The 13,865-nt window shown below is 42.0% G+C and overlaps 1 protein-coding gene and 1 pseudogene across 2 annotated transcripts in view; both read left to right on the forward strand.

Annotated features, from left to right (window-relative positions):
• Positions 1 to 10,438, forward strand: LOC145879936 (E3 ubiquitin/ISG15 ligase TRIM25-like; annotated as a pseudogene).
• LOC145880022 (E3 ubiquitin-protein ligase TRIM47) overlaps positions 10,348 to 13,865 on the forward strand; it is a 9,050-nt gene continuing 5,532 nt past the window's right edge. The window contains exons 1-3 of one of the 2 annotated variants that reach the window (XM_082977541.1): positions 10,348 to 11,450; positions 12,379 to 12,538; positions 12,748 to 13,120. In XM_082977541.1, coding sequence (XP_082833667.1) covers positions 12,381 to 12,538; positions 12,748 to 13,120 — 531 coding nt within the window. In that variant the 5' untranslated portion in view covers positions 10,348 to 11,450; positions 12,379 to 12,380. The remainder of the gene's footprint in view (positions 11,451 to 12,378; positions 12,539 to 12,747; positions 13,121 to 13,865) is intronic. The other variant, XM_082977540.1, reaches the window with a different exon arrangement.

Here is a 13,865-nt window from a genome sequence, read left to right on the forward strand (position 1 = left end):
ATGGCGACAAGCATGTTTTTCTATTGTAGAGAGGTGCTTGCCTCCAGTTGAAGTTCACTTGATGCTCCAATTATGTTTGTTCTCGACTTATCACTGTTTTCGTCACAAAAACTATGGTCATTCGTGCGTAAAAGTCAGATATGGCATTAGCTGGCTTTATGATTTGCGAAATAGCAGGGATAGACTGCACGGACCATTTGCATGGGGATATTTGGAGTACCATGTATGAGCCTTAACAAATAGTCATTTTTGTCTTCAAAATGGAAAAATGAATGAGTCCATAATGTGCCAAGGGCTCTGATGGTGTCTGCCAGCTGCACAAAAAGGTTAATATTTTCAGTTTGGTAACACTCACCATAGAGATTACTAATTTGAGAGCAAAAGTTCCATAGCATTTTCCCATGTGATGGTGGCAGGGACGAGGTTGAAAAAATCCTCTGTGACAAGGGATGGAGGAAGTCATTTTGAGAATAGGTAAGTAATTCATATCATGTCACCTATCAAACTTTATTTTGTGAAGTTGAATTGTAATTCATTTTGAAAAACTTATCCAACTCCATTTCTGTTGTGTTTTTTTGTTGACATTTGGAAGAGTTATTGGGCCTTGAACACATAATAATGAATGTACTGTATGTGCTATTGTCTCCTCTCAGACCCAGTCCAGATCCGAGAGCTGCACGCTCTCATTGACATCATTGGAAAGAAACATTGTGAGCTACAGGAGAGGCCATCGGTGCCGTCCGGCGAGCAAGAGTTGTTTCCTGACAGTGGCATGTTCCTCTTCATCGTTCCGCCTTGCTGCCATCCATCAGGCATCGAGGCAAGATTGCTTGCATCTGTTTCATTTGCTTTTTGACCATTTTTTTCTCAGTGGAAGAATGTGTTAATTCAGTTGCCTTTGGACACCATGGCAAGATCCCCGAGGGGAAGCGAGTCCTCGACCGGAAGATCAGCGGAATTCTAAGTATTTTCTCAGAGCTAGGTTACTTAAAAACTGCCTAGAGCAAATTAGGATTGATTCTTGATGAAAAGGATTTAAGTATGTTATTTGCTAATTCATCACTGCAATCAAGTCAAATCAAGTTTCTGAAAACTGTTTCTTAAATACCTTTAAAACAAAAACAAACCAAAATCCCCAATGTCCTTTTAAGACGTTGTGAGTCCTTGAGTAGAATTGTCATGTGTTATTTGTCAAAATATTCATAAAATGTTTTATATACTATATTCCAGCCTATGTCTTGTGATGTGCTACCTTGGATGGTTGGACCGGAATCGATGAAAGGCATTCATCAACAAATGTAGGACCAGAGCAGGACAGAGTAGTGACTCAAATATTTTTGTTTGTGTGCAATGTGTAATGTTCATATTTGCAATAAGGTTATTTTAAGAACCTACTGTTATGTGCTTGGTGTCACATGTAGGTTAGACCTTTTGTTGACTACATCTGGTGGGTGACAACCACCTATTTTTCATCTCTACAATATTATTTTTGGGTTTACCTAATGTTTCAAATCAGGTACAAGAGCATATGCTGTATATTCACTTTATTTACATTCTTACAGTTAATGGAACCCAATCTGTGCTGGGAATGAAAAGTTAGATGATTCGTCAATATAATAAGCACTGTTGAATACATTTGTTGAACTGTATCAGTTTTCATTTTCATTTTTAAACAGCTAATCATAATTAATACTGCAAATTAATGCTAACAAATTAAATTCTCAATTGTGTCTCATATCTCATTAATCAAGCTCATGTATAGCTTCTGTAGTAATTTTAAGAGAAATAGATGAGACATGGAGGAGACGTTGCACATACAATGTAGAGATCTCCTTTATGGCTCATACTTAGATATTTCTGAAATGATCACCACAGACAGATCATTAGCCTAATAAATGTCTCAAACTTGTCTCAGGAACTCATCATTATTGCTCCAAAAAAATAACAGAGGCAAGAATGAGCTCAACGGTATACAGTGACGAGACCTCCTCTGCTGATCATACTTCCTGAATACCGCTAAAACAATAATCTCAATTCAACTTCATGTGTCCTATACATGACTCATAGAAGTCTCTAACTTCATCTCAATATTTCTCCTAAGGGGCCTTTAGGAGCAATAACCCAGACACAAACGGTCACAGAATGATTCAAAATTGAGAAGCTCAAGGTAGTCTCAAAAGATCTGGAGGATATCCGAGTGAGCAACAGATTTTTTCCTATGGGTTAGCTCATCCCTCTCAAACATTCATTATCCTCCCTTCTAAAGGGAAGATTACTCAGTATACAGTTGAAGTCAGACGTTTACATACACCTTAGCCAAATATATTTAAACTCAGTTTTTCACAATTCCTGACATTTAAACCTTGTAAAAATTCTCTGTCTTAGGTCAGTTAAGATCACCACTTTATTTTAAGAATGTGAAATGTCAGAATAGTAGAGAGAATTATTTATTTCAGCTTTTATTTATTTCATTACATTCCCAGTGGGTCAGAGGTTTACATACACTCAATTAGTATTTGGTCGCAATGCCTTTAAATTGTTGGACTTGGGTCAAACATTTCGGGTAACCTTCCCACAATAAGTTGGGTGAATTTTGGCCCATTCCTCCTGACAGAGCTGGTGTAACTGAGTCAGGTTTGTAGGCCTCCTTGCTCGCACACGCTTTTTCAGTAAATCCCACAATTGTTCTATGGGATTGAGGTCAGGGCTTTGTGATAGCCATTCCAATACCTTGACTTTGTTGTCCTTAAGCCATTTTGTCACAACTTTGGAAGTATGCTCGGGGTCATTGTCCATTTGGAAGACCCATTTGCGACCAAGCTTTAACTTCCTGACTGATGTCTTGAGATGTTGCTTCAATATATCCACATAATTGTCCTACCTCATGATGCCATCTATTTTGTGAAGTGCACCAGTCCCTCCTGCAGCAAAACACCCCCAAAACATGATGCTGCCACCCCCGTGCTTCATGGTTGGGATGGTGTTCTTCGGCTTGCAAGCCTCCCCCTTTTTCCTCCAAACATAGTGATGATCATTATGGCTGAACAGTTGTATTTTTGTTTCATCAGACCAGAGGACATTTCTCCAAAAACTACGATCTTTATCACCATATGCAGTTGCAAACCGTAGTCTGGCTTTTTTGTGGCGATTTTGGAGCAGTGGCTTCTTCCTTGCTGAGCGGCCTTTCAGGTTATGTCGATATAGGACTCGTTTTACTGTGGATATAGATACTTTTGTACCTGTTTCCTCCAGCATCTTCACAAGGTCCTTTGCTGTTCTGGGATTGATTTGCACTTTTCGCACCAAAGTACGTTCATCTCTAGGAGACAGAACGCATCTCCTTCCTGAGTGGTAGGATGGCTGCGTGGTCCCATGGTGTTTATACTTGCATACTATTGTTTGTACAGCTGAACGTGGTGCCTTCAGGCGTTTGGAAATTGCTCCCAAGGATGAACCAGACTTGTCTACAATTTCTTTTCTGATGTCTTGGCTGATTTCTTTTGATTTTCCCATGATGTCAAGCAAAGAGGCACTGACTTTGAAGGTAGGCCTTGAAAAAAATCCACAGGTACACCTCCAATTGACTCAAATTATGTCAATTAGCCTGTCAGAAGCTTCTAAAGCCATGACATCATTTTCTGGAATTTTCCAAGCTGTTTATAGGCACAGTCAACTTAGCGTAGGTAAACTTCTGACCCACAGTGAATTATAAGTGAAATAATTTGTCTTTCAACAATTTTTGGAAAAATGACTTGTGTCATGCACAAAGTAGATGTCCTAACCGACTTGCCAAAACTATAGTTTGTTAAGAAATTTGTGGAGTGGTTGAAAAACGAGTTTTAATGACTCCAACCTAAGTGTATGTAAACTTCCGACTTCAACTGTATGTTCTGGTGATGATTTCCATCTGAATTTAAAAAAATGTGAGCTCAGACAAATCTTGCTAATGAAAACATAAAAAACAGGTATGCCTACATTTTTCAACTTACTTTTTACTTGTTTCCTGTTGTATTTTGCTTTGATAAAGTTGAAGAAACTGATGTTTTTATGTTGAGGTTTCGGTTAATTGGTTAGAGGTGTTGGGTTACACTCATACAGTGAGTCAATATCAAAAGGGTGGAGACCAGTCGTATTATTGATGATACAGGTACAAACATTTGCTTGCAGTCTAGTTCACCTTTATCTGCTTAAAATGTTGTACATATATGTTTTAACATCATACATCATACCCAAGATGGCGTAGCAGTTCAGACGTCCTCTACCCTCCTCTTGTCGTGTCCCGTGTATATATATATTTACATATTTTTCTTCACTTATCTTTTTACATTTTTTCTTCTAAAAACTCAACCTCAAAGCACTCTCCTGCAACCCGCCTCACCAATTTAAAAAAGAAAGTATTATTTACCTCATCTGAATTCCACAACAGAAGCTAGCCAGAGGTTAGCCATTTTCACTGGCTAACGTTGGAGTTCAGCTAGCCACGGTTAGCTGTCCTCAGCTATCCATTAGCTCGAAAAGCTATCGCCAGTTTTTGTACATTGCGACTCAGACCAGAGCATACCGGACCTATTCTCTCTCCTTTCCCCGATTTCTACCGCAGGCTCTGGACATTTACACCTGGATCTTGCAGCTAACTAGCTGCTACCTGAGTGACTATTGGCAACGTTGGTCACAGAATTAACACACATTATTACGGAGCTAGCCAGCTGAAGAGTTCCGTCAGCCACTCGTGGGCTTTTCCTGAGCTAGCCAGCTGAAGTGTCTCCTGGGCTACTATCACCTATCCTGACCCTTTTTACTGCCGATGCGGAGCCCCATCGGGTCTTCACGACTGGACCACCGATGTTATCTGCCCGAGGGAGTTATCCAATTGGCCCCTCCGTCGCGACGTAACCTGATCGCCCATCTGCGGCCGGCTAATCGTTAGCTGTCTTATCGGCTGCGATCTGAATAGGTCTATCGCACACTTTTCTTGGGCCACTATAACTAACTATTTTGCCAACTTGGACAGGTCCCCCCTTCCACACGGAACCCCACTAACCCACAGACGGAAACGCACGAGGTGGCTAAAAACAGACCTCCCTCCATCTTCCACCAGCTTGCTACCTATGGCCCGGCTAGCTGTCTGAATCTCACTGGACCCTTTGATCACTCGGCTAAGCATGCCTCTCCTTAATGTCAATATGCAATGTCCATTGCTGTTCTGGTTAGTGTTTATTGGCTTATTTCACTGTAGAGCCTCTAGCCCTGCTCATTATACCTTATCCAACCTCTCAGTTCCTCTACCCACACATGCTATGACATCTTCTGGTTTCAATGATGTTTCTAGAGACAATATCTCTCTCATAATCACTAAATGCCTAAGTTTACCTCCTCTGTACTCACATCCCACCATAGCATTGTCTGTACATTATACCTTGAAGCTATTTTATCGCCCCCAGAAACCTGCTCCTTTTTCTCTCTATTCTGGACGTCACAGACGACCAATTCTTATAGATTTTAGCCGTACCCTCATACTTATTCTTCTCTGCTCCTCCGGGGATGTAGAGGTGAATCCAGGCCCTGCAGTGCCTGGCTCCACTCCTACTACCCAGGCGCTCTCTTTTGTTGACTTCTGTAACCGTAATAACCTTGGTTTCATGCATGTTAACATTAGAAGCCTCCTCCCTAAGTTTGTTTTATTCACTGCTTTAGCACACTCTGCCAACCCGGATGTCCTAGCTGTGTCTGAATCTTGGCTTAGGAAGTCCACCAAAAACTCTGAAATCTTCATCCCTAACTACAACGTTTTCAGACAAGATAGAACAACCAAAGGGGGCGGTGTTGCAATCTACTGCAGAGATAGCCTGCAGAGTTCTGTCCTACTATCCAGGTCTGTACCCAAACAATTTGAACTTCTACTTCTAAAAATCCACCTCTCCAAAAACAAGTCTCTCACCGTTGCCGCCTGCTATAGACCCCCCTCGGCCCCTAGCTGTGCTCTGTACACCATATGTGAACTGATTGCCCCCCATCTATCTTCAGAGCTCGTGCTACTAGGTGACCTAAACGGGGACATGCTTAACACCCTAGCCATCCTACAATCCAAGCTTGATGCCCTCAATCTCACACAAATTATTAATGAACCCACCAGGTACAACCCCAAAGCCGCAAACACTGGCACCCTCATAGATATCATCCTAACCAACGTGCCCTCTAAATACACCTCTGCTGTTTTCAACCAAGATCTCAGCGATCACTGCCTCATTGCCTGCACCCGTAATGGGTCAGCGGTCAAACGACCTCCACTCATCACTGTCAAACGCTCCCTGAAACATTTCAACGAGCAAGCCTTTCTAATCGACCTGGCCCTGGTATCCTGGAAGGATATTGACCTCATCCCGTCAGTAGAGGATGCCTGGTTATTTTTTTTAAATGCCTTCCTCACCATCTTAAATAAGCATGCCCCTTTCAATAAATTTAGAACCAGGAACAGATATAGCCCTTGGTTCTCCCCAGACCTGACTGCCCTTAACCAACACAAAAATATCCTGTGGCGTTCTGCATTAGCATCGAACTGCCCCCGCGATATGCAACTTTTCAGGGAAGTTAGAAACCAATACACACAGGCAGTTAGAAACGCCAAGGCTAGCTTTTTCAAACAGAAATTTGCTTCCTGCAACTCAAACTCTAAAAAGTTCTGGGACATTGTAAAGTCCATGGAGAATAAGAACACCTCCTCCCAACTGCCCACTGCACTGAGGATAGGAAACTCTGTCACCACCGATAAGCCCACTATAATTGAGAATTTCAATAAGCATTTTTCTACGGCTGGCCATGCTTTCCACCTAACTACCCCTACTGCATTCAACAGCACTGCACCCCCCACAGATACTCGCCCAAGCCTCCCCCATTTCTCCTTCTCCCAAATCCATTCAGCTGATGTTCTGAAAGAGCTGCAAAATCTGGACCCCTACAAATCAGCTGGGCTTGACAATCTGGACCCTTTCTTTCTAAAATTATCTGCCGAAATTATTGCAACCCCTATTACTAGCCTGTTCAACCTCTCTTTCGTGTCGTCTGAGATTCCCATAGATTTGAAAGCAGCTGCTGTCATCCCCCTCTTCAAAGGAGGTGACACTCTTGACCCAAATTGCTACAGACCTATATCCATCCTACCCTGCCTTTCTAAGGTCTTCAAAAGCCAAGTCAACAAACAGATTACCGACCATTTCGAATCCCACCGCACCCTCTCCGCTATGCAATCTGGTTTCAGAGCTGGTCATGGGTGCACCTCAGCCACGCTCAAGGTCCTAAACGACATCGTAACCACCATCGATAAGAAACAATACTGTGCTGCCGTATTCATTGACCTGGCCAAAGCTTTTGACTCTGTTAATCACCACATCCTCATCGGCAGACTCAGTAGCCTTGGTTTCTCAAACGATTGCTTCGCCTGGTCCACCAACTACTTCTCTGACAGAGTTCAGTGTGTCAAATCGGAGGGCCTACTGTCCGGACCTCTGGCAGTCTCTATGGGGGTACCACAGGGTTCAATTCTTGGGCAAACTCTTTTCTCTGTATACATCAATGATGTCGCTCTTGCTGCTGGTGAATCTCTGATCCACCTCTACGCAGACGACACCATTCTGTATACTTCTGGCCCTTCTTTGGACACTGTTTTAACAACCTTCCAGACGAGCTTCAATGCCATTCAACTCTCTTTCCGTGGTCTCCAACTGCTCCTAAACACAAGTAAAACTAAATGCATGCTCTTCAACCGATCGCTGCCTGCACCTGCCCGCCTGTCCAACATCACTTCTCTGGACGGTTCTAACTTAGAATTTGTGGACAACTACAAATACCTAGGTGTCTGGTTAGACTGTAAACTCTCCTTCCAGACTCACATCAATCATATCCAATCCAAAGTTAAATCTAGAATTGGCTTCCTATTTCGCAACAAAGCATCCTTCACTCATGCTGCCAAACATACCCTCGTAAAACTGACCATCCTACCAATCCTCGACTTCGGCGATGTCATTTACAAAATAGCCTCCAATACCCTACTCAACAGGCTGGATGCAGTCTATCACAGTGCCATCCGTTTTGTCACCAAAGCCCCATATACTACCCACCACTGCGACTTGTACGCTCTCGTTGGCTGGCCCTCGCTTCATAATCGTCGCCAAACACATTGGCTCCAGGTCATCTACAAGACCCTGCTAGGTAAAGTCCCCCCTTATCTCCGCTCACTGGTCACCATAGCAGCACCCACCTGTAGCACGCGCTCCAGCAGGTATATCTCTCTGGTCACCCCTAAAGCCAACTCCTCCTTTGGTCGTCTCTCCTTCCAGTTCTCTGCTGCCAATGACTGGAACGAACTACAAAAATCTCAGAAACTGGAAACACTTATCTCCCTCACTAGCTTTAAGCACCAGCTATCAGAGCAGCTCCCAGATCACTGCACCTGTACATAGCCCATCTATAATTTAGCCCAAACTACTACCTCTTCCCCTACTGTATTTATTTATTTTGCTCCTTTGCAGCATATTATTTATATTTTAACTTTGAACTTTCTTCAAACTACAAATCTACCATTCCAGTGTTTTACTTGCTATACTTTATTTACTTTGCCACCATGGCCTTTTTTGCCTTTACCTCCCTTATCTCACATCATTTGCTCACATTGTATATAGTCTTATTATTTTTTTCTACTGCATCATTGATTGTATGTTGTTTTACTCCATGTGTAACTCTGTGTTTTTGTATGTTGTCCAACTGCTTTGCTTTATCTTGGCCAGGTCGCAATTGTAAATGAGAACTTGTTCTCAACTTGCCTACCTGGTTAAATAAAGGTGAAATAAAATAAATAAATAAATAAACATATTTGACATGGGTATTTTACAGTATTTGGGTTGTAGTAATTTCTTATCCACCTCATCAATACTGTGCTAAAGGTATATGGATGATTCAAGATCCAGAATAATGTAATCATAGTAACATAATCCCCCCCCCCCCCCCCCCCCATATAGATTTCATCATCGAATGTTGACAGAAGCCTTCTGCCAGAAGAGCAGTTCCAGTGCTCTATCTGCCTGAATGTGTTCACTGATCCAGTTATACCAGTCCTTATGGCCACACCTTCTGAAAAGCCTGTATTGGTGGACACTGGGATGACAGTGAGATATGCCAATGTCCAAAATGTAAGAAGCGGTTCTATGTGAAACCTGAGGTCTCCACAAACACTGTTAGATGGCTGGTGATGTTTGTACTACAAGGAAGCTCAAGGCCCCTAAGTCCTGCCTGGCGTGTCTGACCTCTTACTGTGAGATTCACCTGGAGCCTCATCAGAGAGTGGTGACTCTGAAGAGACACAAGCTGATTGACCCTGCGGAGAACAGGATGTGTAAGAAGCACAAAAGACTCCCGGAGCTGTTCTGTAGGAGTGACCAGAACTGAGTGTATGTTTTGTATACTGAGACAGACCACAAGTGTCACAATACTGTGCCCATTGAGGAGGGAGTCAAACAAAAGGTAAGAAATGTATTAGATTTATTCAATCATTATTTTCTAGATCTCTCCTTAAAGAAAAACCAAAGGCAATAAACAACTTATCTGGTAGAAAAAGGCATATGTAGCATCGATATTAGTCAAACATTCTAGTATTAAAATTGACTACAAAGTGTAAATAGGATCATTTTGGTAATAAAGTCAATCTCATCCAAAACTGAGATTTGTAAAATGATTAGGAAGAAATTATATGTCACAGAATGAAGGGGACCATAAGTTTTCCTTAGATTGGGTTTATTTAAATCCTGCCCACAGCTGGCAGCACCCAAGTAATCATCAATTGGGAGCACAGCTGCACCCGACCTGACCATAATGCCCATGGTAAAAAATAAATAAATGCCAATAGCTCCAAATATCAATTACTTAAAAACCCCAAACCATCTATAAGTTGTAGAAATGCACATACAAATGTTGAAAGCATTTGAGACAAAAATTAGAAAATATTGTCCCGTTTACATTGTGTAATTTATTGTCCGTTTCTTACTAGCCCCAGAGACAGGCTATCCAAAGTCAAACCAACTTTGCCATGGTTGCACAGCGGCCGGCAGAAACTGGCGAAAAAAACTTGTCTAATTTGCTAGCTAGTCAATACTACTTTCAGATACAAGACCTGGTTAGACTTGTTCAAGTTATTTAGAAGGATGAATGACTAACTATGTATTGGTAGAGTGAAAGTACAAGCGCTTCCCACATCGAAGAATGCCTCCAAGACCCAAATCTCGTTCTGTCGCATTTTCTAATGAGGAGAATTGAAACCAAGGATAAAGCAAGAAATTCAGCCCTCCTTTAACAGTTGTCTTCGTGCATTATTTACATGCATTTCCCACAGGCTGAGCATAGGTCCACTAAAGCAGAGGTGCAGAAGATTATCCAGGAAAGACACGAATAAAGTAAACCAAAATATCCCAGACTGTGTCTGACAACCCAAAAAGTTTTGACTACAACTCAGCGGTCTTTGGAGAGAAGGGCTTCAACTCTAGACGCCGTTGGTGGGAAGTTGGGAGTTTCCAAGAAGAGTTGGAGTTTCCAAGAAGACTGTCAACCGGAAGAAGGCGGTCAAAAATACTTACCACCATCTACCTGAACTCCAAACCGAGAAGAGTCTGTGGCTTACGAGAAAGGACAGGTGTCTTTTTTTATGACGTGCTGCAAAAGTCACACATCTACTTATTCTTTGGCTTGTTTTCCGCCGGGAATCTTTACCCTTATGTTTAACTCTACAGCATGATAAAGAAGTCTGAGTCGTTGGTCATTTTCATAGATTGGATAAAGAAGTACAAATACAGTTTGAGAGCTCTATCCAGTACCGCGAAGTGAAAATACAGACACCATGAAAGGTGTTAACACAAACTTAAAGGACGTGGCACACCTTACTATTTTCCTCTGATGTATTGAAATCCGGGGGTGTATATAGAATCTGTTTCCTCATAACCTAACGTAGCAGACGCAAAAGAAACGCATGAAACTAGATCCCGTACAAAACCCGGAAAATCCCGTTGTTGGTGACTCGGCAGAGGTTAGTTTCCTCATAACAATGATAAAAGTTCGAAAGGAATTACAAGTTGTCACTGCTGAGATCACATGTGTGTGAAATGATGCCTTATTTAAAAAAAAAAATCAAAAACTGTTTATGTAAGATTTGCAAGAGGGTAAAGTGCAACTGATTAAAGTGAACAAGGAAGGAACAACTCCACTTTAGGGAATGTTTATAAGAACATGTTTATAAGAATGTGGGATAAGGATGCTGCAATACTGCTCGTTCAGAGTCCAAATGTACCTCCCCTTTACCATCAGTGACAAGGCGTACCCTTGTGAGAGTACTAGTTTATAGCACATACACACTTGTGCCACTGTAAGCCTCGGACCTAACTTGACAATTCATCATCTTTGGTACAGAGCTGGTAGGTAAAATTAGTTTTGGATCATTTATATTATTAGATGAATATCACTAGTATTAATAAATGAAAGTACTTTTCATTTGATGTTTTTCTACACTGTGATGTCATGCTGTATGTGCCTGTAGAAGGAGTTAGAGCCCGAGGTGGAGGAACAGTTGCTAAAAGTAAACTGTCATCTAACGTGTATGTGGTCATTTGGTTCTGTTGTGTTTGATGATGCTGTGCCTTTTTTGAAGCCTAGTTCAGGACTAAAATACATGTTCTGTGGAGATTATCCATTAAAAGTGCATATTAGTCCAGGACTAGGTTTAATCTGTGTTCAGGAAACCTGCCCAATAAGTGTTCCTATTAAAGTAGTCTCAAGAGTCGCAGCGGTTCTGTGGTATGTTTTCTTTGTATGAATGGCAATGGGCAGTTTACTGTACAATGGCCTCTAGTCACTAATGGGTTAACTATCTCCGTTCCAAATCACAGAGGAAGCAGCATTATCACTAATGTTCAGATTACACTGAGGATTTATAAAGTGTTACACAACGCACAGTTCCGGGAACACTTTTTCTTTATATGGGGCTGCATGCATCCTAAACGGAACCCTATTCCCTTTATTGTGCACTACATTTGAACAGGGCCCATAGGGAATAGGGTGACATTTGGGACTCAGCCATGACGTTTTATAACCATCACTATGATGACATTGTGATCTTGCATTCCTGTGTATGAGTGCATCAATTCGCAGAAACCGCCTCCCTTTATTTATCTGTTCAATAACTATAAAAATGTAGCCAATATCCTACAACTGATACGCTTCCAAACAATGGTAATTTATTCAGGAAATTGTTTCCTATACCCATGTACCATACCATTTCATGATTTCACTCCAAAAAACAAGTTCCTCCATGGCAAAAATCAATTTATTCTGTTCTATTCTCAGGGATGTCTGCACTGCCTCAATGCTGCATCTGTCTAGATGACTTCACCAATCCAGTCTCTATCCCCTGTGGCCATCGCTTCTGCCTGGGCTGTATCGGGGAGTACTGGAGACTCAATGGTGCCTGCCAGTGTCCCCTCTGTATGAAATGTTTCCCCATAAGGTAAAAATCATGCATTGACACACACACACACAAAACAGTAGGAGAGGTGCTGACTGAAGAAATAGTACATTAAATACAGTATATAATAAAAAGAAAGTTGCACACTTAATATAATGCTCAACTCCCAATAGTTGAATGTGTATAAAATGGGTACATGGCTATGGAGTGTGTGCAACCTTTACACACTTTTACACCGTTTCCCCTATCAGGCCACAGCTAAAAACGAAGCCAACCCTACATAATGTTGTCCCGTGGGAGGAAAACCAAGCCGCACTCAGAGCAGGTGAGGTGCCCTGCGATATCTGTCCAGAAAAGAGGTGTAGAGCAGTGAAGTCATGTCTGGTGTGCCTGGCCTCGTACTGTGAGATCCACCTGGAGCCTCACTACAGGGACTCGGCTCTAGGGCGCCATCCACTGGTCACTGTGTGGAAGAACCTGGATGAGCCTGTCTGTAGACTCCACGGGAGGCAGTTGGCCAAGTTTTGTCGGAGCGATCAGACCTGCGTCTGTGCTATGTGTGTCCAGACTGATCACAGGGGTCATCGGGTGGTCACCATCGCCATGGAAGCAACAAAAAAGAAGGCAAGGCAAATACATCAATATGGTTCTTTTGTGGAAGATTATAGTTAGCATGTTGAGTTTTCACATTGCATTCATTCAACAGTTTTATGTACCAAGTCTGTTGCGTAGAGTAAGCCAGAAGGCTAAACTGAAAAACCTTAACTGAAACTTAAGCCTATATTAAACTTAAACGCTGGCGGAGCCGCAAAAGCACTTCTGTGCAAGGGTGTTTGTTTACATAGTGATTCCGAAAGAAAACAGTACTGCCACAAAGTATACATTATGGGGACAGCTAACCAGTGCTCAATGAACAGCTCAATGAAAAAGGTCCCCCCTTGAACTGAAAGAGAGGCTCATTTTGTAGGGGAAGCCCCTCCCATCAGAACATACCGAACTCATTAATTAATTAAGCCATTACAAACATCAAAGCCTACATTTTCCACTCAGCTAAACATATCATGAAATATCTTCATTGAACCTTTGCAATTGGTTTATCATAATACAATATATCACAATATAACACATCTACATAACCCTATAGCTACTGACATGGTGTCTTTCAATACGCCCATTCACATGAATCGGGCTGGCACTAGAAAGCCAGCCCGATTGCTGTGGTTCAGGTCCTGGAGTCATTTATTACTGGATCTTAGTTATTGTGATAGTACTACAATGGAATGCTCAAAGCCTGTTGGCTAATGGGCAGGAGTTCAAGCAGTTCATTGTAAACATGCCAGCTAAGCCTGATGTGATTTGTGTGCAGGAA

This window comes from Salmo salar, chromosome 07 (assembly GCF_965601325.2).
Source record: "Salmo salar chromosome 07, fSalSal1, whole genome shotgun sequence".
Lineage (NCBI taxonomy): Eukaryota > Metazoa > Chordata > Actinopteri > Salmoniformes > Salmonidae > Salmo > Salmo salar.